This window comes from Rhinatrema bivittatum, chromosome 7 (genome assembly GCF_901001135.1).
Source record: "Rhinatrema bivittatum chromosome 7, aRhiBiv1.1, whole genome shotgun sequence".
NCBI classification, from domain to species: domain Eukaryota; kingdom Metazoa; phylum Chordata; class Amphibia; order Gymnophiona; family Rhinatrematidae; genus Rhinatrema; species Rhinatrema bivittatum.
The window spans coordinates 96,256,336-96,281,532 of NC_042621.1; the positions used below are offsets into that span (position 1 = coordinate 96,256,336).

The 25,197-nt window shown below is 44.8% G+C and overlaps 1 protein-coding gene across 1 annotated transcript; it reads left to right on the forward strand.

The window, feature by feature from the left end:
- Positions 1–215: 215 nt before the first annotated feature.
- On the forward strand, positions 216–24,480 carry TMEM208 (transmembrane protein 208). Its single transcript, XM_029608756.1, has 6 exons — positions 216–373; positions 878–973; positions 15,038–15,097; positions 19,781–19,917; positions 20,847–20,931; positions 22,940–24,480. Exons 1-6 carry the CDS (start codon positions 368–370, stop codon positions 23,075–23,077), a joined length of 522 nt encoding a protein of 173 aa, XP_029464616.1. The 5' UTR covers positions 216–367; the 3' UTR covers positions 23,078–24,480.
- Positions 24,481–25,197: the final 717 nt, after the last annotated feature.

Genomic DNA, 25,197 nt, shown 5'->3' on the forward strand with positions numbered 1-25,197 from the left:
GAGCTAGGCTCCTTTCTGTGTATACAAAAAAAATGACTTTTCTCAGAATTGTTAAAGCTCAGAAGCTTTATGTGTATGTGTATATATATATATGTGTATATACATACATGTGTATATATATATATATATACACATACATATATACACACACACACAGCATTGTACTACATCTGCTTTATTATACGGCGTGACTGACAAGGATAGTGGAAGCTGAGGTTCCCCTTGCCGTGTTGCTGTGACGTAGAAATTAGGCGACCGGAAGTATTCGCACTGCTGAGTTGGTAGTTTCGCTTATCTGCAAACTGAGAAACGTGCTCGAGCTGTGCTGAGGCCGGTGGATCCGAGCACGCGATCTGCGTTTGCTCCCATGGCGGTGAGTCTTGTGTGTGTTTTCGTGGACTTCTCTTCCTGGACTCTCCCCCTCCCGGGAATGGCTACTCTCCAGCAGGTCTCGCTTTCGGTCTGATCCCGACGGGGGCAGACTGCAGTGGGATTGCGCTGTTCCATGCCGCTCCTGACATCTCTGAAGCTCTGGAATGAAGGCTGTGAGGAGAATCATGTCTTGTTGAAATGTATTTGATTGAATTAACTTTTTGATCGGGCAGAGCGGATTTAATAGCATTGAATTTAAGAAGAGAATGTTGATTTGACTGCGATAGAGTCGCCTGGGTGTTCTGTGCTGGCAGTCAGAGATGGTAGTTGTGCTGCACTGGGGAACCATAACACAAAATAACAGTAGCCTATTAATCATCTTTAAGTTTTTTTTCTCACATAACATACACGTATTCTACAGGGCTCAAGATCCTCCTGGTAGTGCAGTTTGTGTTTTTTCCAACTTTATATGGCTCTTCTAAGCACTTTTTTTTCATCTTTCTAGCCCAAAGGAAAGGTTGGAACAAAAGGTAAAAAGCAGATCTATGAAGAAAACAAGGATACTCTAATGTTTTATCTGCGGATCATTTTGGGAGCAAATGTAAGGAATATTATGTTCTCTCTCTCTCTGCTGCCCTTAGGGTGTTGCATTTGTATGGTGTTTTGTTCAGTGGATCAAAATCAAGTGTTAAATAAATCTGATTTCATTACTTAAGGAACTGGTCATATATTCCCTTCCTCTAGTCCAGGGGTCGGGAACCTTTATGGCTGAGAGAGCCATGAACGCCACATATTTTAAAATGTAATTCCGTGAGAGCCATACAAGACCTACCAAATTAATTTACTACAACCCCCCCCCCACCCCCAAGACCTGCCAAAAGTCCCTGGTGGTCCAGCGGGGGTCCAGGGCTTGCAGACAAATCTTTAATAGAAAAGTGAAAATCTAACAAAAACCCCCACCCTCCTGACACCTCCCAAGATCTCAAATTAATTTACTACAATCCCCCCCCCCCCCCCCACCAAGACCTGCCAAAAGTCCCTGGTGGTCCAGGAGCGGTCCGGGAGCGATCTCCTGGACTTGGGCCGTCGGCTGCCAGTAGTCAAAATGGCTCCGACGACCCTTTGCCCTCATTATGTCACTGGGGTTGACCAATGGTGACAGTAGCCCCTGTGACGTAGTGAGGGCAAAGGGCCGTCGACGCCATTTTGACTACTGGCAGCCGACAGCCCAAGTCCAGGAGATCGCTCCTGGACCCCTGCTGGACCTCCAGGGACTTTTGGCAGGTCTTGGGGGGGGGGGGGGGAGTCAGGATGGTGGGGGGTTCTAGTAAATCAATTTTGGAGGTCTTGGGGGGCGTCAGGAGGGTTTTGTTAAGATTTTTACTTTTTTATTAAAGATTTGTCTGCGAGCCAGATGCAGCCATCAAAAGAGCCATAGGTTCCCTACCCCTGCTCTAGTCTGTGCTATGGTGAAAACATTGATTTGCTCTGAATTTAATCACAAGCTCTCATCCCCATCAGGTTCTAGTATGTAAACATCCAGTTTTACTTAGCATTTAAAGCACACTCTCTAATACTTCTCTCATCCTTGCATTGCTTGAGCAGCACTATAGATAATCTCGCAGTCAATTTACCTGAGTAAATAGCTTTTGAAAATTGTTGTCCAAAGGATTACTGTGTTTAAAATATTTTAAGGTTCCAATTTGAAACCTTGCAGTTTTTGCTTTGACCTTAATAAGGTTCATCTGAGTTTATTACATATTTTAGCATAGTTAATAAATCCCACATTCAAAGCTACCACTAATTGCCTATTATTTCTACAGTGCTACTGGACATATGTAGCATTGTATAGATGCACATAAGAGACAGCCCCTGCTCCATGGAGTTTACAGTCTCATCAAAACACAATGACAAGACAAATAAGAGGCTTAACAACATGTATTTATTATTAGAAAACATGGTTAGTATCAACTAAGATATAATCAGGTAGAGCCAGGATTTAAGATGCTTAAAAACCCTAAAAAAAAAAAAGGTGGGTTTTTAGGTAGGATGTGGCCAAAGATGGAGCATCAATTCAGGAAGGCTATTCCAGGTGAAGCAAATTTGGAAGTGCAGATTTGGGGGTTGGTGATGAAAGAACAGGGCACAGATAAGGGCAGCTTGCCCAATGTTCAGAGGTCACAAGCAGGGATGTAGGGGGAAATAAGAGAGAAAAGGTAATGAGCTGCAAAGCAAATGCATTTATTTCTTTAAGAAATGTACAAACTGCATTGTCCAAGTCTGTAAGCAGTTTCCAACAAAATCATACATAAATCTCAGGCAATATAAAACAAAACCAAGAATAACGCTGACTGGTAAACAATAATAATTGACACTTCCAACGATGTCTAGTCGCAGTTGCTAGCTGTGAAGCAATGTAGAGGCTTAAAGCTGTTCAGCATCATCCAACTGAAAAGTAAAATCAAGGCTGTTGTGCATTTTTGAAAGCTTCCCTGAATAAGTAAGCCTTCTTTAAGATTTTACATCTTTCTCTGCTGAGCATAGGGGGAAACTAGTTCCAGAAAACAGGTCCTATCACAAAAAAGAGCCTGCCCCTTGACTCGGCAAGCTTGATCATCTTATGGCTGGCTACATCAAGAAGACACTGACTTGCAGATCAGAGGCTCCTAGTAGGTCGATAGACTTTTTCCTCTTTGTACTGCCAGACCAGTAATCTGTGGGATTCTTCCTCCCACCAGCAGGTGGGGGCAGAGTGTGAGAGCTTCCTCTCTGACGTCACTACCATAAAGGCTGACCCAGCAGAGGGGAAGTCAGCAGATGGGACGGAGCACAAACGTCGCTGGTCCCCACCCCAGCCCAGGGAGCCTGGGCTGGGGTGGGGACCCCGTGAGACGACAGCCTCCGTAGGTCTGATCTTCCCTCCCCAGGGCAACCAGTTGTTTTACTCTGCTGGTTTCCCGACAAAGTCGCCTAACTGTGAGTTAAAAAAAAAAAATAGGTGGGGAAGCAGCCTGGCCCGAACTATTGCCGCCTGCCCCAAGTATGGATAAGGGGAGGAAGTGTGCCAGGTGCGGGTCCCGGCAGGTTTCTAGCATCGCTGTCTCTATCTGCCGCAATTGTGACAGCGCAAAACAGCCCCAGGGGGAGGAAGGAGGCGGGGCTGGGTCAGTTGAGCAGTGCAACAGTTCACCTCGGAGTGTGCGTCCTTTCCTCCACCTCTGGAACAAGTTTCAGGGTGGTCAATGCATTCCTCCGCAGCTTTGGAGGGTGGGGCAGCCCCAGGCAATCAGGGTCACTGACTAGAGCCCCCTCAGACTTCATCTTGGCTAAGCACCAAGCCTATCTCCAGATAATGTTAAGCAGAATAAGGCTCCTTACTCAGGGGAAAAGCCACTTTCAGGCTGGGAAGATTGGAGTCCCAAGGTGTAATCCGAGGGGGGCGGGGAGTTCGAAGAGGAGGAGGGCTGTTTCCAAAAAGGTGAGGAAGAACTGGAGGCTAGGGACTCGGCTGTGTGTTTCTTTAGGGCAGATGAGCTGAGGGCCCTAACTACAAAAGTCTCTCAGGTCCTATGTCTGAAAGAGGAAATGCCCAAAGCTAGAATGAAGGGAAGTCCCATTCCTTCTTTTTTTTTTTTTTTTTGTAATTTTATTTTTATGCTTTCAATAGTTTACACAAGGAATACCGTGATCAGAAATAGGTTGTACAATTCAAGAAATAACAATGAAAAACAGTTTTTTCTACAGAAATAATCATACAACCTTGGTTATTAAAAAGGAAAGAGGAGGGAGGGGGGAAAGTCGGAAGTCTTACATCAGCGAGCAGAATACAGGTAATACAACAAAACGAAAACCATGAGACTCGCCTGTACCTTTCTTTCTACCGGTTCTAACCCTCTGGAGAGTCCTACAACATACGCAGTTGGGAAGGTTAAAAAAAAACGTAATTAACATTTCTATATTTAACCATGCACTTCCATGGATATCTAAAGCTGAAAACATCCCCCTTTAGCTTGTACTTCAGCCCGTAGCAATAGGAAATGTTTTCTTCTAATTTCAGTTACCCTTGTCAGGTCAGGGTATATCCATATTTTTTGTTTATAAAACAGCAGTGATCGATTTTGAAGAAAAAGACGTAAAACATTCTCTCTATCAATAAGAAATGCAAATTCCACCAGCAATGTCCCCTCTATATGTGATTTCCGAATCCTGAGAGGACTGCAGAAAATCTCTTAAGTGCGTAGACTGTTCAGGATCTATATTTTCTGGAGAATCTTCTTGCTGTGGTCTAAATATCATGTAAGCCTTATTTATCACCGGCATTGCAGTTTCAGAAACCTTCAGTACCTGAGATAGATAATTTCTAAACAGTTCCATCGGAGAAAGTTGTTTCATAATGGGAAAGTTTATAATCCTCAGATTTAGAGAGTGTAAATTATTTTCAATATTTTCTATCTTCTTTGAGTTTACTAACTCGGATTGGACAAGCTGGTGTTGAATCTTTTCATTTTTTCCACTTGAAACTCAATTTTCCCAGTCTTATTTCCTTGTTGCAGTCATGTTGCAGAATTCTGTTTCAGAGTACTATTTGTTTCCTTAACAAGAGAAGCCAATGACGATATGGAAGCTTCTAAGTGAACCAAAATGTTCCAAAGAGATTCTAAAGTAATAGTACTAGGTTTAGGTATTTTTAAAGAGCCAACCTGAATGCTTGCTCCCTCTCCAGCCATCCAGGGATCTGCCCTGTCTTGTTCCGCTCCTGCAGGTTTGAATATGGAATCGGCAGGGCCCTCTCTCGTTGAGGGCTTCTCCATTGCTTGTTCCTCTGCCCTTGCGGTGCTCGGGGTCATCTCACTTTCAGCGGCCGCCTGCTGCGGGATAGGACCGGTCAGTACTCCCTGGAAGTCACCCGAGGACCCTCCTGAAGCCAACGCTTCCAGCCTCGGGGGGGGGGGGGGTGGTCTCTCCAGTGCGCCCGGGCTGAAAGAGATTTCGTCGGCCAGTGGATTGAGGCTCTGCCCAACGGCCTCCTCCACAGCGACCCCCGCTCCGGGCAATCATACAGGCATCACACCGAAGAACTTATCGATTTTTAGGCTGCTCCAGTCCAGGTAAAGGAGGACTTACAATGTTCTCCCGCAATTTGGCTTTCCGCTTGGTATGCGGCATGGCAAGTGCAAAAGAAAGAGGAAAAAAGGCAATAGGAACAGAGAGCCTCATGGCGTGCTTCTCATTTGGCGGCCATCTTGACCCATCCCCCTGGGAAGTCCCATTCTGACAGGGATTAGGAAACCTTGCAAAGCCTTTCCCATCCATTCAGCAATCTAGGCTATGCTGACAGCAGAGTGGGAAATACCGGAGTCTAGGCTTAGAAGCCGTAGAACTGTGCAGAGGCCGTGTCTAATAAAATAGCAGGGTAAGGATAGGCTTCTGGATCTGCCTAGAGTAGATGTGGCGATCTCAGCAACAGCAAAGAAACAACTATACCAGTAGAAAGTGGAGCAGCCTGAAAGACTCTCAGGACAGGAAAGTGGAAACCTTACTAAAGAGAGGTTTTGAGCTTTCATCCCTGGCCATCCAGGCAGCTATTTGTGCAGGTGATGTAGCCAGGGCGCTTCTAATCTGGTCTCAACAGGAGATCCAGGATCCTGCATCTTCTGATAGGGTGGGGCCGGCCCTAGTGGAATCGGCGGCAGCCTTTGTAGCAGATATTATGTCTGACCTTATTAGAGTTAGCAGCAAGAGAGGTCAGGGCTAGGCGGCTTTTATGGCTAAAGAATTGGGCGACAGATTCAGCGTCCAAAACCAGGTTAGGAAAGCTACCCTTTTAAGGGAAGGCTTCTGTTTGGAGAAGAGCTGGCGAGGATGGTCAAAGACTGGGGAGGATCGAGGCCCCCAAAGGTTACCGGAAGAAAAGCCCAGAGGCTTTGTGGGGAGGGGGTAACGGGAGACAGTGGCCCAGGGAGTACAGACAGGGGGGCAGTAGAGGCCAGATCTCTCGTCCAGTTAGGATCCTGGGCAGATCTCGGTCCTTTCGGGGGAATAGAAGATTTCCAAAGGAGGGGAACCCCCTGAGCCCCCCCTTAGCGACAAAACCGCACAATGACGGGAAGCAGGCCCGCTCCATGATTCCCCAGGTAGGGAGGAGATTACAGAACGTTTATCAGGAGTGGGCCAAAATAATAAAGGACCAGTGGGTCCTGGACATAACAAGCAAAGGATGTCACCCAGAATTAAGATTCCCCTTAGAGGATTTCTTCATTTCCTCCCCATACAAGGCGAGCAAGGGCGACGCGGTAACGCACACGTTAGGTTAGATCAGCTGCGAGCGATTATCCCGGTACTGCCCGGTCAGGAAGGCAGGGGGGATGGACTCCCATTTATTTCCTAGTACCAAAGAAGGAAGGAAGCTTTCGGCCAGTGCTGGACCTAAAGCGAGTAAACGGGTAGTTCCCCATTTCCACATGGAATCACTGGCCACAGTAAAGGTGGCCGTAAGGCAGGGGAATTCCTGGCAGCCTCAGATCTGTCAGGAGAATATTTTCTCATTCCCACGAGGAGAGATTTCCAGTGTAACTTACACTTCGTGTTAGCAGGGCAGCATTACCAGGTCAGGGCACTCCCTTTGGACTGGCCACGGCACCAAGGACCTTTACAAAGGTGATGGTAGTTGTGGCTTCCTTCTTAAAGAAGGAAGGAGTCAAAGTGCACCCTCAACCTGGACGTCTGGCTAATAGGAGCAGCCACCCTGCAGGAAGGCCCACAGGCCACAGAGAGAACAGTTCATGTCCTGGAGAAATTGGGCTGGATGGTGAACGGGGCAAAGAGCCAGTTTCAGCCATCTCGGACGCTAGTGTACTTAGGGGTACTTTTCAACGCCAAGTTAGGGAGCGTGTATCTGACAAGCAGAAGGATACGGAAGGTGCAGGAGCCAGTGCAGGCCCCACTCCCATATGTGTGGAGATATTTTCCCGAAGCTGTTTTAGGACGGCAGCCTCAACAACCTTCGCTAAGAATGAAATACATGAGATCGAGATCGGGCAGTAGTTGGCTAGCTTAAATGAGTCGGCATGCGGTTACTTTAGTAATGGTCAGACTGAGGCCCGTTTTAATGCAGATGGCAAAATTCCTGCTTTTAAATAGGCAGTCACTAATTGAGTGAGAGGGGCACCGATATCGTCAGTAAGAGCCCTCAATACTGCTGTAGAACACAGATTTAACGGATAGTTCATTGGTTCATGCTTTTCACCATCTGTGTAGTTTCCTCTACAGACACATTGTCAAAATGCATCCATAATGGTTCATTATCTCCTCTGTGCTTATGCTTTTTCATTGGTAGCTCAAGATGAGTCACATTCAAGTATAGTAAGTATGTTTGAGTAGAAGCTTGAATTGCGTATGGAAATATGTGGAGAGCCAATGAAGTAACTTGAGAAGAAGGGTTACATGAGTTGTAACAAAATGAGGAAGATATATTTGTGCAGCTGAATTTCAAATGAAGTGTAATGGAGATACACAGTTTATTGGGAGACCTTGAGAGGAGCAGGCTGCAGTTGTCTAAGCAGGAGGTGATGAGAGCGTGGATAAGAGCAGAGTTTGAATTTTCCCTAGGTATAATAAGCACCTCTTTCAGCCCTTCCTCCCTTTCCCAGCCTATGGGGCTGGCCAGGACTGCCAAATCGAGGCCTGGATGCTGCTGGCTCAGCAGCCTGCCTTTGCATAGCGTCCTGTTCATTCCATTCCCCCCCTCCCCACACACACTAAACGTGAAGTGGTGGCTGGCAAGTCGGGATGCACAGCCTGACCTACTATCCCAGAATCGATGCAGGCATGCACCGCGTGCAGCTGCTGCAGTGACATCTGCCTAAGAAGTGGGAGTCGCACGCAGGAGTAGGGGAGCGGTGCCGGAGCAGAACTGCGCTCACCACTAAAGGAAGGAGCCCCCTTCCAGAGCCGCATGCTGCTGTCACGGTGCCAGAGCCACTGCTGATTGGAGGAGGAAGAGCGGTTTTGAGCAGGTCCGGGCATCAGCAGTCTGCTGGGGAGAGGGGGGCGGGGGGGCATGGAACGGGAGGGGGAGAGAGTGGATATGGGATAGGGGAAGAGGAAGAACACTGGGTAAAGTGGAGAAGAGGGTATGTGGGAGTGAGGAGGAGGAAAAAATGGAAACATGGGAGATAGAGGTGGATGTGGGGCAGGTGGGGTGGAGAAGGGAGTGATATGGGGTAGAGGGGGCAACATGTGGAGAGGGGCAGGGGTGAATGTAGGACAGAGAGAGGGAAAGGGGTGACATGGGCAGAAGGGGAAAAGAGTGGCAGGGACATGGTGCAAGAAGAAGAGGGGGGGTAGTGGGGGGGGCCATGGAGCGGGGAGATATGGTGTAGGAAGAGAGAGAGGGAGGAGTCTGTCATGGTCTGGGCAGAGAGTGGCAGATTGAGGAGGGAGGTTCAGTGTGATGAAAAGACAGGATGTGTTGGGGGTGTCTGTCAGATAGACACAGGAGACTGACTTGTCGAGTTCAGTTGCAGGCTGGGAGGAGGCCAACATGAATTTGAAATGGATGGAGTCAGCATGGGAGTGGGGTTTGAGGCAGGGATGGTCTGCAGAGTGACTGCAGGAACGTAGAAAACAAACTCTGGAGGTGAACCAAGGTTGGAGTCTGGCGTGTCTTAGAGGATGGGAAGAAACTGCCTTGTCAATAGACTCTGATAAAGTTGTGGAAGAGAGGATAGATTTATTTATTCTCGTAGATTTTTTTTTACATTCCGCCTTCCAGCCACTTCAGAGCAGACTGCATTCAGGTATTGGAGGATCCTAAAAGTGTTGGTGGTGAGTGAACGAGACTGTGGGGAGGGTGGCTAAGTGTGAACGTTAGCAGATGATAGCAAGGGGGGAAGGAACAGAGGTTGAGAAGTGGGAGAGAGAGAACAGTTGGAAGAAAGGCCTGGGTCAAGGCTCTGCTGGTGAGTGAAGACAGAAGAGCAGAGCTGGAGGTCAAATGAGATTAAAAAAAAGGAGCTCTGAGAAGGAGAGAAGGAGAAGATGGTTCAACGTAGAAAGAAAGCCAGGAGTCAAAGTTGGTGAGGGACTTCCCAAGGAATTGAGAGAGAGGACAGGTACCCAGAGATACAGAGGGGTGGGCCTCAAAGAAATAAAAGGCGTGGACTTGAGGAGGAAGAAGGGGTTGAAACCTGCGAGAGGGGGGAGAGCAGCAGTCTACCACCGCTACCTGCCGAGCGAGGCATATGGGATAACCCCCATGACAGAGAACAGCGACTGAAGCAGAAGTGTTCAGAAGAAAGTCAGGCTGCAGGCAGAATGAGAAGATGGAGGGCATGAGAGAGAGAGATTTAGCTCGGGGTACTAAGGGTATTTCCCTATCCCCAATCTAAGGTCCTAATTTACTAAGCTGAGCAAGGTGTTTACTGCATGTTAAATGCCTTAGTGCAGCAATAATATGTGGTATTTTAACTACCATGTTATTTTCCTCTTGAATGGTAATGAGCTGTTGCACAAAAATTCATGCAAGGGGGCGGATTTTAACAAGATGGCAGCCGCAGGCTGAGGGACCACATTCACACGGAATATTTAAGGTTCTACTAACCTGCAGTTTGGTTTTTTTTTTTGCTGCTGCTGGGGAAAATACTACAGCTTAGGAAATGACTCCCCTAAGTTTGTGCTTGAGGCACTAGAGAAGTAAAGTGATTTGCCCAGGATCGCAAGGAGCATCGGTGGGGAAAGCGGGATTTCTTCCCTTAACTTTGCAGGTTCTCAGCCTGCTGCTCTCGCCAATCGGCCTCTCCTCCAGCTGAGAAGAGGAATGGAGGTATGACGATAGTGAGGAGAACGAGGTGCTCTCAGGGAGAGAGTGGCGATGGCTGGATAAGAGGAAGAAAGCTTTTGACGCTCCAGAGCAGTGGACAAGGCAGAAGAGAGAATGGCCAAGAAGATGGAGAATGCAGGGGTGGGGGGATGGGACTTTAGACACGATGTTTAGAATTGTTTGCAATGGGGGGGGGGGGGGGAGATAGCATCAGGAAGAGGAAACATAATGGAGCCATAGGAAGCAAAAAGGAGAAGAAATGGCGCTAATCTGAGGTAAACCAAGAAAAATCAATATGCCACTGCAACAGCGATAATGGCTATAATACAACAAATCAAGAGCGTCAGCTCAATCGCTGGAATGTTGAAACTTCTCTAATCGTTTTTCAATAAAGTTTAATGTGAATAATTTATAGGAAAAAATTTTTTAATTGGATTCTTTAAATAAAATACTTTATGACACCTACTCTAAGTGGATATATATTGAAGTATTGCTTTTGAATTTAATGAATTTATAAATATAAATGTGAATATAAATATGAAGGAATTGGGGGGAAGTTTCATATAAGTTCGTAGGTGTCTCCGCACCACGAGTGTGTGGTATTATAATCATTAACGATCCCCCGCCTCCTATGTGAATTTTTTTTAAAAATATTTTTGTACTAGAGATTCCTTCACCTCTGTGAGCCTCTTCCGTTTGGTGAGCACCCGGTAAATTAATTTATATACCTTAACGGTATTTAATGCCAAGAATTCAATTATCTGTATGAGTGTTATAAGCTTTAAAAGAGTAGAATTCAGACTTCCCTTTAAGATGTCAGTTGGTTATATTGTCCGGATTTAAATGATGGTCCCGACACAGCCAATCCGTGTTTCAGACTGAATGTCTTTCCTCAGGGGCGTGGAACGTTGTAATGCAACCAACTTTGAGGAATCTGGATGAACTCCGTTTGAAGAATGCTCTGTCTTGGCTCTAAAATGGTGTTGCTCTGGCTCCGTCTCCGGAAGAGTGGTTAGTGCGTTATACTGAACCCTTTTTATATGTCAGCAAGGGAGCAAAAATTGACCAATGATCATATGTTAATTTTCTGACGTCATCACGCCGGAATAGTACTAGCTAAAACTGCTCTCCGACCTGACAGGAAACAGGGTCTATATACTCGCGTGAGGCACCCTCACATATCGCGATCAGTGGCGTATGAATGCCTATAACAAATATCGCTGGAAGATAGCTGCGGTACCACAAGGCATGTATTTATAACAGAGAGTTCCAATTTAAATCATCATTCATTCCCCGAGGGGCTGATGTCTTTAAGGTGAAGATCCAAAATGCTTCTCGCTGATTGAGGAGAGCCCTGTCGTCCCCGCCTCTGGGCGGGGTTTCAAGATGTTCCAAGATTGTCCATTTCAAGTCGGTGATCTTATGTCCCTTATCTGTCAGGTGTTGCACCATAGGTGCCGTCAGCTTTGCTGTATTGAATCTGGACTTATGCTCACCTAATCTCACCTTAACTGGTCTCGAGGTACGGCCTATATACAGCTGTGGACACGGACAGATGATAACGTAAACTACGTTACTAGATAAACAGTTGGTATTGTGTTTACGCCAAACTTTATATCCTGAAACAGGATCTTCCCATTCTATACCTTGAATGGTTTGGCCACACCATGCACAATTACCACATGGTTGATGACCTGTTAATGTTTCTTCTCGTTTGGCGATATTAATCTGTGCGTGTACTGTATGGTCTCTTATATTGCGACCCCGGGACATGGCGAATGTGGGCAATTCTTGAAATGTATCATGTATAGACAATACATGCCAGTGTCGCCGTATAGCTAATTTAATGATGTTTGATGCATCCGATTGTTTTAACACGCAAGTTAACCTTGTTTCCTGTTTACTAGGTTTGTACTGTAATAACGTGTTACGGTCACTGTACTTTGCTCTTTTATATGCTGCGGTAATAGCTTTTTGAGGGTAACCTCTTGCCAGGAATCGACTTGCTAGAATGTCCGCTTGAGCTTCAAAATCCCGGTTTGTAGAGCATATACGTTTGGCTCTGAAATATTGACTGACAGGGAGACCCATTTTAAAGCCATATGAATGATGACTGGTAAACCTTAATAGGTTATTACGGTCTGTGGGTTTGCGGTATATGGTTGTAAACGGTCTCCCGTGTTCTATTCTGATGAGAAAGTCCAAAAACGTGATGGTTATTTTTGAGGACTGTGATGTAAACTGTAAATTGGGATCGACTGTGTTGATCCATTCTAAAAATGTATGTAATTGAGGCTGAGGGCCATCCCAGATAAGGAAAACGTCGTCTATGAAGCGATACCAACATTTTATATGCTGCCACCAAATGGATGGATAAACTTGAGTGTGCTCAAAATGAGTCACATAAAGATTTGCGACCGATGGTGCTAACGGGGTCCCCATAGGTATACCGTGGACCTGGTGATAGCATTGGTCTCCGAACCAGAAGTAGTTATTATATAACACCGTTTCTGCTAACTTCAAAAGTAAGTTCGTTGGAACTCTTTCTGATGGTGATCGTTGACTTAAAGTTGCTTCCAAAATCTCCAAGGCTCTGTTTTGGGGGATATTGGTGTATAACGAATTTATGTCCATTGTAATCATATTGATGGACTCCCAATGTATTTGAAGAGTTTCCAAATTTCTCAAAAAATGAGCTGTATCCTTAATGAATGAAGGAGATTTTGCCACAAAGGGTTGCAGAAACTTGTCTATAAAATCTGCCACTGGTTCGAGAACATACTGCAAAGCTGACGGCACCTATGGTGCAACACCTGACAGATAAGGGACATAAGATCACCGACTTGAAATGGACAATCTTGGAACATCTTGAAACCCCGCCCAGAGGCGGGGACAACAGGGCTCTCCTCAATCAGCGAGAAGCATTTTGGATCTTCACCTTAAAGACATCAGCCCCTCGGGGAATGAATGATGATTTAAATTGGAACTCTCTGTTATAAATACATGCCTTGTGGTACCGCAGCTATCTTCCAGCGATATTTGTTATAGGCATTCATACGCCACTGATCGCGATATGTGAGGGTGCCTCACGCGAGTATATAGACCCTGTTTCCTGTCAGGTCGGAGAGCAGTTTTAGCTAGTACTATTCCGGCGTGATGACGTCAGAAAATTAACATATGATCATTGGTCAATTTTTGCTCCCTTGCTGACATATAAAAAGGGTTCAGTATAACGCACTAACCACTCTTCCGGAGACGGAGCCAGAGCAACACCATTTTAGAGCCAAGACAGAGCATTCTTCAAACGGAGTTCATCCAGATTCCTCAAAAGTTGGTTGCATTACAACGTTCCACGCCCCTGAGGAAAGACATTCAGTCTGAAACACGGATTGGCTGTGTCGGGACCATCATTTAAATCCGGACAATATAACCAACTGACATCTTAAAGGGAAGTCTGAATTCTACTCTTTTAAAGCTTATAACACTCATACAGATAATTGAATTCTTGGCATTAAATACCGTTAAGGTATATAAATTAATTTACCGGGTGCTCACCAAACGGAAGAGGCTCACATAGGTGAAGGAATCTCTAGTACAAAAATATTTTTAAAAAAAATTCACATAGGAGGCGGGGGATCGTTAATGATTATAATACCACACACTCGTGGTGCGGAGACACCTACGAACTTATATGAAACTTCCCCCCAATTCCTTCATATTTATATTCACATTTATATTTATAAATTCATTAAATTCAAAAGCAATACTTCAATATATATCCACTTAGAGTAGGTGTCATAAAGTATTTTATTTAAAGAATCCAATTAAAAAATTTTTTCCTATAAATTATTCACATTAAACTTTATTGAAAAACGATTAGAGAAGTTTCAACATTCCAGCGATTGAGCTGACGCTCTTGATTTGTTGCTAATCTGAGGTAGCCAGAATGTCTTGAGTTGATGCAATCCTGTGGCTCATGTTGTAATAGGGAACCTGAAATACATGACAGGTTAGTGGAACTTTCTTGGAGATGTAATAACTAAGGACATTCCAAATAAAATATTTTGCATTCTGCATATACAGTATACCCAGCAAAATCCTTTAGGAAACTGAATTATATATGAATTTAAATTTTATACTATGTCTGTTTATGATCTACACTGACTTGATTGATCGTTTGGCCAGAAGGCCATATATAAGAATTATAAATAAATAAATATCTGCTAAAAGAAGTGTTCTGCAGAATTGGAAGAGAGTACTACTGCCCTCTTAAAGACAATAGATTGATAACCTGCCCCCTTTTTCCCATCGTACTGTGATGAAGAGCCTATTAGAGAGAGGATTGTACCCAGGGACCTGTGGGATCCCAATGAAGTGCAGCTCACGTGGCCACAGCATCCTGTGATCTGTCTCCCCCTATTTTCTCATGATTTTATGGTCATTAATATTGTGTAGAGGCAGGGGAAGACTGGTGCATGTCTGTTTGCCCTTTCTTTTCCTGCGTGTTTTGATCCCTTCTGAGACGATGGCCAAGAGCAGTCTGGATGTAGTTACAGAGTCCGGGCTCCACGTTAAGCGCTCAGTCTGCGAGGCAGTGAAAAGCTCTAAAGTGCCCCACAGGCTGAAGCTGGCTCAGTCATTCTGCACCAGGGATGATTTAAGAGCCAGTGGGTGGGGACTAGTCTCTGGCCCTTAACTAGGCTGGACCATTGTGGCTTGTTTAGATTTGTTTCTTTTCTCTCCGAGGTGTGAGAAACATAGCCCCTTAAAATTATTTTCCTGTCTTCAGTGAGGAGGTTAGTTGATGTGGATTTATTGACTTCTTTTTTTTCCCTCCCTTTTTAGGTTATTTATGGTGTGGTGAACTTTGTAATCTTCTACACGGCTTCCACGTTCTGGACCTGGGTGAGTCCCAGCTCAGATTCCTCTTACTCTGTAGATGTTTACAGTACATGCAGCCTAGGTGGTGCCCTAAGAACAGTTGTGTAGTGCCTGGGAGTTTTGCCTTGTTCTGCTGTTAGAGATCTCCATTTAATCTCTCATCTGATGTTGTGTATGTGTGTGTGCTCAGTTGTCTGGTTCGTAAGAACATAAGAAGTGCTGTACCGGTTCAGACCAGTGGTACATTGAGTCCAGTATCTTGTTTCCGAAGTGGCCAATCTGGGTGTTTGGAACAAATGCCTAACAAATTCATGTGGAGTTCTACTGTATTTCCTGTTCTTCATCGGCCTGTCAGACCAGTCCAGACAAGTGGGGTTTCTCCTTCCTACCAGCAGAAGGCAAGTTCTTTGTCTTGATGCTCTCCCTCTAAAATGTCTGGTGCAGCAGGGAAGACGTCGGTAGTCTTCTGCCTCTATCAGATGGTAGGTTAGCCTAGCAGGAAGGAAGAAGGAATGGCCACTGGCACAACAGGCCAAGGTGGGGGTTGGTTCCCCCAGGACAGAGTTGGGCCGAGTCAGGGGAGCTCCAGAGGGACGACAGGCAGATTTCTTCCTTTCCCCGGGGCAATCAGGCATGGCATACTCCTGCATAGCAGCGGTAAGACCTTTAACTAAAAAAAAGAAAGATCAGAAAGAAAAAGCTGCAGCAGCACCCAGGAGCCCGAGGGAGGTTGGCAGCAGACTCTGCCCTTTTCTTCCTCCACCTGAGGTGGCCTCGGGTACGGAGAGTATCACCGGCTCGTTTTGTAAGGCCTGCGGCAGCACAGATCTTGGAGGGAGAGGCGGACCATGTGGAGCAGTGCGGCCTCCCCACTCAGTCATTTCCCACCTTACCGGAGTGGGGCTTCGGGTGGCAGGGTCACTCCCGGCCCTCCTCGGCAGTGCTGGAGCTGCCACTGATAGGCCCCCAAAGCAGGCAGCCTGAAGTTTTCAATTGAATGCCTAATTCCCCCTTTTTCACAGGTTGTCCTGAAGTTCTTGCTCAGTCTCCACCCAGCCAATTTGGTTTTCAGAGTATCCACAAGGAATATGCAGGAGATATGTTTGCATGGGATTGTATGCAAATATATCTCACACACACATTCATTCTGGCTTTCCTGCAATACAAATTGGCTGGGTGGACCTTGAGAACTGGTTTTGGGGAATCCCTGATCTGTTTTGCCCAGCAGAAGCTAAATGTGTTTTATCTGTACTTGTTGCGTTTGTGTACGTTTGAATGTCTGTATTGTTGTGACCAGTCTCCTTCAGTACTTCCTTCCCATGTGACTACAGCTACTACCAAAAAATCAAAAAGATTTCTCACAACAGATTTATGTAGTGGACAAAATGATGTATGTTGCCGAGTGACCATCATAAAGCACCGGGTTGAGTTAGTATGCCTTGCTCTGCAACCCCTCACCGTTTGTGCGTGCTTAAGAGCGTTATAATCATCAGACACTTGGCTGCCTTTTATTCAAAAATTTTTTGTTCTTTTTTTGCTTGTTATTTTATTTTTTTTAAAAACAATGTAGTTGCAGGTAATCATTCAATATAGTACATGTGGCAAATATTACTTTCTGCCTATTTCCATGAATTAGTGCTATAAAACTTAAAGGAACTTGCTGTTACAGTGTTGACACTCCCGGTTCCTCAATCCATGAAGTGGTGTGCATTCTACACCTTCAGGAAATGTGTCCAGCATTTACTGCCAAAAACATCAACATAAATTGATGTTGATAAATTGAATATCCACCTATGTACATTGGCGCCACAATTGTATATGAAAAGGTTCTCACCTCCAACTTCTGCCATGGTGCTCGTTCCCAATATATGCAGTGTGTCACTTTCAGTTTTCTCCTCAGCATCTGTCATCGGTTTCTAATGGAGTCGCCATTCTTATATCGCCGAAAAGCCTGCGAAATTCCGGTTGTCAATCAAACGGTCCAAACCATTGTATCCTGAGCAGCCTTGCACTGCTCTAACTTTTTCTAGACAATATATAAAATCTTAAATGAGTGTGTACCAATCGATTTTATCATTTAAACCACTAGGCTCAACCGTATTGAGTTTGTGTATCCAAAAGTTTTCTCTGAGGTTTAATCTGGCATGTCTGTCCCCGCCTCGCACTATCGGAGGCACGTATTCTAAAACAGTCCATTTAAAGTCCCCAAAGGAATGTCCCTTCAATATGCTGTGTGCTACTACCAGTGCTTTGAGATCTTTGGTAGACATCCTGCTCCGATGTTCAATTAACCTTGATCTGATCTTTCGGGACGTCCGTCCTTCATATAATTTTTCACATGAGCACATTAGTGCATAGATGACAAAATCAGAATTACAGTTGATATTATATTTGCGATGTATTGTGAATCCTGTGTTGGGATCTCTCCAAGATGATCCCATTATTGTAGAAGCACAGAAGTCACAGCGGGTGCATGCTATGTGTTCTGCATTATCCAAAGATGACTGTGGTGTCTGTGTTAGAGCAGCTTTAACTACATGTTGTTTAATATTAGTACTTCTAACATAGGAGAACATGGGTGAGGATCTAAACACCTCATGTGTACCTAACACATGCCAATTCCTCTGTATTATTTGTTTGATGTGTCTAGTAAGGTCTGTGTGCTTCAATACACAAACTAATGCACCGGTGTTTGGTTGAACCTTATATTGTAATAACTGGTCATGATCTGAAAAACGTGCTATTGTGTAAGCTTTATTAATGATTTTTTTGGGATATCCTCTCTGTCGAAATCTGACTGATTAGATGACTATATGCAAAAATCCTCTTGATTGGAGCAAAGTCTACGGATCTGAAAAAAATTACCCTACAGGAAGTCCCTCTTTGAAATGCCTAGGACAGGGGTCAGGAACCTATGGCTCGGGAGCCAGATATGGCTCTTGATGGCTGCATCTGGCTCGCAGACAAATCTTTAATAAAAAAGTAAAAATCTAACAAAATCCCCCACCCTCCTGACGCCCCCCAAGACCTCCAAAATTAATTTACATAGTGAGGGCAAAGGGCCGTCGGCGTCATTTTGACTACTGGCAGCCGACAGCCCAAGTCTAGGAGAGCGCTCCCGGACCCCCGCTGGACCACCAGGACTTTTGGCAGGTCTTGGGGGGGTCAGGAGGGTGGGGGTTGTAGTAAATTAATTTTGGAGGTCTTGGAGGGTGTCAGGAGGGTGGGGGGTTGTAGTAAATTAATTTTGGAGGTCTTGGGGGGCGCCGGAGGGTGGGGGGTTTTGTTAGATTTTTACTTTTTTATTAAAGATTTGTCTGCGAGCCCTGGACCCCAGCTGGATCACCAGGGACTTTTGGCAGGTCTTGGGGGGGGGGTTAGGAGGATGGGGGGTTGTAGTAAATTAATTTGGCAGGTCTTGGGGGCGTCAGGAGAGTAGGGGGTTGTAGTTAGTATGGCTCTCACAGAATTACATTTTAAAATATGTGGCGTTCATGGCTCTCTCAGTCAAAAAGGTTCCCGACCCCTGGCCTAGGATGATGACTCAAATCGTAACAGATTGTTTCTGTCTGTGGGCTTCTGGAAAAGAGTAGTTTGTAATCCCATCTCTGTACATGTAACCCAGATGACCAGAAATGCTAGCTGTGCGTGATGGTAAGTAATAGAAAATTTTAAATTGGTGTCAGCTTGATTTAGCTATGAATGAAAGGCCAATAGTTGTTGTTCTGTATCTGTCCAAATGAAAAATATGTCGTCTATATATCTGGACCTCATCCTCACTGAGCGGAAAAACTGAGCTTTATAAGTTACACTGTAACAGCAAGTTCCTTTAAGTTTTATAGCACTAATTCATGGAAATAGGCAGAAAGTAATATTTGCCACATGTACTATATTGAATGATTACCAGCAACCACATTGTTTTTAAAAAAATAAAAAAACAAGCAAAAATGTTTGAATAAAGGCAGCCAAGTGTCTGATGATTATAACGCTTTTAAGCACGCACAAACGGTGAGGGGTTGCAGAGCAAGGTATACTAACTCAACCCGGTGCTTTATGATGGTCACTCGGCAACATACATAATTTTGTCCACTATATAAATCTGTTGTGAGAAATCTTTTTGATTTATTGATATTAGTGATTTTCTTATATTAAGGCTTTTTTGTTTAAGTATTGACTACAACTACTACACATTTCTATAGCGCTACACGACATACGCAGCGCTGTACAAACACACAAAAGACAGTCCCTGCTCAACAGAGCTTACAGTCTAATAAGACAAGCATACAGGACAAAGAGACCTGGTATTTCATAAAGACAACATTTAGAAACAAACAAAAGAAAGTTAGTTAACAAGACTAAAAGTAGACAAGCGGGCATAAGATGTAAAAGCTATTTAAAAAAAAAGGTGGGTCTTTTAGATGGGATTTAAACACGGCAAGAGAGGGGGAGGAGCAAGACGCAGCAGTTCAGTCAGCCACAGAGGGAGGAGGTGGGACGTTTGAGGAAGGAATTGAGAGTGGCAAAGAGATGGTGAGGGTTGGACATAAGAGAGTTTGTCAGGTGCACATAGGAGTCTTGCTCTCTGCATTAATGAGTAGATTTGATTTCATATGGGTGGGTAGATTTGTGGCTATTGGATGAGAGGAAGACTGTACTTATGGTGGCTGATCATGCAACAACCCATCTCCTTTGTCCCTTCTCTCACAGGTTGTGCTCGTGTTTAGTTTGATTATCTATGGTGCAAGTTACCGCTCCATGCGTGCCATGGCACAGCCATCGTTTGCTGAGGATGGCAGCCTGACCGATGGTGGAATTGACTTGAATATGGAACAGGGGATGGCAGAGTGAGTGTCTACACCAGCCCAGGTGAGCAGGAACTGCTCTCTTGGACCACAGACTTCCATACGCTCAGAGCCTGCAGCAGTCGGCAAGCCCTGCTCCCTGTTCTTGCATACGTACAGGGAACGGCTGTATGCATGCTTTAGATCCGAGATCTTTCCAGAAGTCAGAGTTTAGCAACCCAGGTTTCTGCTGGGACTGTGGGTCTGAGTTTTTTTTTTTTTTTTTTTTTTTAGAGGGTCATTCCCATTAACACAAACAAAGCACTATCAGGCCGATACAGTACAGTGCGCTGCGGCGGAGCGCATTGTTAACCCGCGATTGGACGCGCGTTTTCGACGCGCTAGCTTTACCCCTTCTTCAGTAAATTAATTTAGTGAATCGTGCGCACAGGAGAGCGGGCATTTGCCCGCTCTCCCGCGACTTTTACTGTATCGGCCTGTCTGTTTCATACATTATGGAGGGAGCCTGACAGACAGCTGAATGCAGACATCGGTCAGGGTACACAGGTACAGACCAGCTCAGATATCACCGTGTCATTAGAGACAGACCAGGTTTATATGGGTGCTCTCAGGTGGGCTACTTAAAAAAAAAAAAATGTGAATAAAATCCTACCCTAAAATAGCTGTTCATTTTTCATATACTTTATATATTGGCCAATTCAGATTGTTTTCCTGGTCCCCAAGTCCGTACAGCAGCGTTCAGAGCCCTGTGCGCTAAATTGAAGTCCATTTTGTAATTCTTTTTTCAGTTTAGGTCTTCCAGGGTTCGCGTAAAAGCAGGTGGAGGGGCAGTTTTGAAGTTTACGGTCTCACTGGTTCTTTTTTTTTTTTTCTATTGTGTCTTCATGAATGTAGCAGCCAAGAGTGTAGGATTTCTTCCAAGCCCTGTTAACTCCTGATAATCCTTCTTTTTCCCCCATCCACTCCTGCAGGCACCTGAAAGATGTGATTTTACTGACAGCCATCGTCGAGGTGCTGAGCTGCTTCTCTCTTTACATCTGGTACTTTTGGCTCTTGGTAAGTCTTTGGCTGTACTTTTTTTTTTTTTTACTGTTACGGGATTTTTGTCTTTTTAAGTGTCCCAAAGGCACAGCCTTGGATTCTTATAAGCTTTCTGCATCCATCTGTCTGTTACAGTAGCAGAGGATGTGAAGAACAGCGATCAAGCCAAAGGTAGTCAAATGCAAGCCAGCGGGAGTAGAAAAAAGGAAGAAGCTTGTGTGATTCTCCTGAACACACACCAGCATGTCTGCCCCCCACCTGAGCCCTACCCGTCTTCCACCCACTGCTGCCAAAAGCCCTTGTACCACTCTCCACTGCTGCCCAGAACCCTAGCTCTCTCCCGCCTGCCACAGGTTCAGAGTCTCACCTTTCCCTGCTGCTGCTGAGAGCCTCGCCTCCTCTCCATCCTACCTCGCGCTGCTGCAGGACTCCCTCTCTATTCCTCCTTATGTCAAAAACCTCACCCACCCACCCGCAAGGCCACTAAGCCCCACCAGTTTTCCTCTGACACCCCAGAGCCCTGCTGTCTATTCGTGTTTCACTGTCTTATTCTCTCCACCCTCACCTTGTCCTTCCTCCTCCATTTCTTCCCCCCCCCTCCCCCCTCCCCTGCAAAGCAGCTAATTATCATTTTTCATTTCTGGGGCTAAAATAACACGCTGTGTTAAATACTTTGCATTATCACTGCGTTGAGGCCTAATGCATCTTAGTAAATATACCCCTGTTTGTAGCTGAAGCAGTGGACGGGGAAGTGACGGAATTTGATTGCTGGCTTTCCTGGTTCTTCGCCTGCTGCTCTAACCTCTAGGATACTCCTCCACTCCACTCCTTAACCATTTTTGTTGCCCTTCTCTGCACCTTTTCCAATTCCACTACCTCTTTTTTGAGATGAGGCGATCAGAACTGCACAAAATACTCGAGGTACGATCGCACCATGGATTAATGCAGAGGCATTATGATGTTTCCTGAGCTGTTCTCCATTCCTTTCCAAATAATTCCTAGCATTCTGTTTGCATTCTTGTCTGCTGCCACACACACTGAGCTGCCTTCAACCTACTGTCTACAATGACTCGAAGGTCCTTTTCTTGGGTGGTTGCTCCTAATACAGACCCCAGCATTGTTGTACATAGAACATAAGAAAATGCCATACTGGGTCAGACCAAGGGTCCATCAAGCCCAGCATCCTGTTTCCAACAGTGGGCAATCCAGAGTTAGGATAAGTTACCCCTCTGCTCCTGGGCCTCATGATTTTCAAATTCAACTTTTACTCTGGCTGTTCGGGAATTTAGACAAGTAATTTTCTATCTGTGCCTCAGTGCATGCAGTTGTAAGTAGGTGACATGATAACATGAATCTTTCTTTCTTTTCCCTTGGGAAAGTCAGGAACCAGCGCTCATAATCATACTTTCCACCCCATAAATGGCTGCTTGCATGAACGGCACAATGTAAATCTAATTTGTTGTTTGAACAAGATCATGGCAAGATTAGGATCAGTTTTACACAGAATGTGTGATATATACTTACATGCACATTTTATATAAATATGCTAGCTAGTGAGTGGCAGAGCCATAACTTATGGACTTGCACTTCTAGTTATGCGTAATAAGAAATACTTTCAGGAACTGCACATGGCAGGGGTTTTGGTTTTTTTGCCCTTGTTTTGATGAATTAAAAAAAGGATACAAGGAGTGAGCCTGAGTTTGGGAATAAGGTCTTAGCATTGGAGCAGAGAGTGTAGGCCTGGGGTGAAGAGTAAAAGAATGGCCCAGGGATGGTTTTTTTTTTTTAAATTATGTTTTTAATGTCTATCTTATTTTTAACGTAAACCATTTTATTTAAAAAAAAAAAAAAAAATGGGTCTAAAGAAAATTGACATTTACATGCCAAATACTAGTTGCTACATAATGGTAATATGCTTCCTGCGTGTTTTTTAATAAATGAGTCTATGTAATTATTTTAAATGGGGCTAGGGAAGGTTGTGCAGGCAGTAAAATTTGAAGATGCTCGTTCTTTTCCATTGCAGGCTCCGGGACGGGCACTCTACCTCCTCTGGATCAACGTGCTGGGCCCTTGGTTCACGGCTGACTCTTCTGCAGCTAACCAGGAGCCGAATGAGAAGAAGCAGCGGCGGCAGGAAAGGAGGCAGATGAAGCGTTTTTAGCTGTAACTTGGGAATCTGTTCTGAGGCTGTCTTATATTGCTTTCATGCCAGTTTGCTGTTTCACAACTTAGTCCAGCAAGAAATAGTGGCAGAGCATCACCCATCAAGCTCCTTCCTCCCTGCAGAGAAGAGATGCAGCACCGTGTACCTGTGAACGCTGCACGTGTGTTCTGCTGACTGGGGATTCACCACTCAGAGCTTCACTTGCCATATTTCAGTGGGGGGGTTTGATGGGAGAGAGATAAAGATATTTTTAAACTGACTGCACTGTAATCATTTTGGCAGTGGGATGGGGAGCTTGGGCATTAAAGGACACAGCTGCTGTTTGATCCTGTACTGGAGTATTCTACAATTCAGTGAAGAAAAATGGGTGCTTGAGAAGTACAAAATCTAATATTACACCCTTTTATTAAGCACATCATAAAGTAGATACAGAACACGGATCAAGCCCCAATCAGACACACAGATCATAATTCTGTCACATCTCCCTCTAAATACTATTTTAGCAAATAGAAGTTGGCATTTGATTATTAATAGACTTCACTGTTTAAACTAAATTACATATAATCTAATTTTCTCTGGATAAACTGGAAATTTAATTCATTTTGTAAAAATGAAAAACAGTAATGGGAAAATCATTCCTTAAAAAAAAGCATGTGGCCAATTTAACTGATAATATGAATTGCTCTTGACCCCTAAGTGAAGTTCTGATCACATGTAATTCTTCCCTTGAAATAATAATGTAATATCATGAATGATGTTTGACTGGGGCTTTGTCTTAAGCATATATTTTGATGTGCTGAATAAATACTGGAAATACACTTTTTCTTCTCTTGGGTAGTCGAGCCTTGATTGGCCAGGTTTCTCTCACCAGGACTAGACCTACATTATATTGCCTTGCAGTATACGAAGTCCCTTAGATTGTACATTCTGGATGATTCTGGGATAAGAACACGGGAGCATTGTCAGATGTAATTCTCCTGTGTATAGCTTAGCCCTCTATTCCCCTCTCTCAGCCTGTGTAATCTTGCAGCGTACAACCTCAGCATTACTGTACATTTCCTCCTTTCATACTACATAGCCCTCAAGCAATATTAACAGGTCAGCAGAACTTTATTTAAGGGATACAAGTCCTGTTTGATGTTTGCGATGCCATTTCTACATCCCTTTGTCTTGGTTCAGCTAACTGGAATGGGATAGTAACAGTAGCACAGTTCTTGCCCTTCTCTCTAAAGGTAGTAATGTAGGATTGAGGCACTGAAATAATTTACAGTGTCATCCACCCTGAGGGTGGCTATATAAATGTTGCCAAGCTTAAATATTTCTAAAGCACTTTGGGATTCTGCTTGCTGTAAAATGTTCTACAAAACCAAATTATTACCATTAAATAATTTTCAGTCATATTTTCCTGCAAGATGGCTTTTATTTTTTCCATCTAATTTTAAGTTCTTCATGCTGCCATATTTTCCATATACGCTTTGGAAGAGTTAAGGTTCAGTGAGGATTGTATGTGCAGTAAAAATAACCAAAAAAACACAATAATCCTTTCTTTGGAAGAACAGCAAGCCCCATCTCTCTCCCCAGCTCTTGGGTAGCTGAAGACACGCAGCTATTATTAAGTGGCAAACTGCTCAGAAAGTTGCAGTATCATTATGACTGCCAAAATATCTAATATACAAACTTTTCTGTTAAGACAAGCAGGATGGTAGTCCTCATATGTGGGTGACGTCATCAGACAGAGCCCGGCATGGGAAACTTTGGCAGACTGAGCATGCCCAGCCTGCTGCTATCCGCGCGTCCATGCGAGGTCCCCCTTCAGTTTCTTCTTTTCCGCGGTGCAGTAGCCTCGCGGTTGTGGAGCTCTAAACCCTTCAAGCGTTTCGCATTTTTTCGGGGTTTTTATTCCTGCATCGGGTTCCCCTTCGTGGTCGATTCCCAACTCTCATTGCTGGGTCCCCGTCGGTCATTGGCGGAGGTGCATTTGATAGTGCCTGCGGACCATGACGTATGCATCCTCTGCCTGGGGGCCTCACATGACGTCCGCTGGTGTCGTTTATGTGACCAAATGGCCCCCAAAGGGCGTCGTGCTTGCCTGGACAAAATGGAGAAACCTTTTGGCT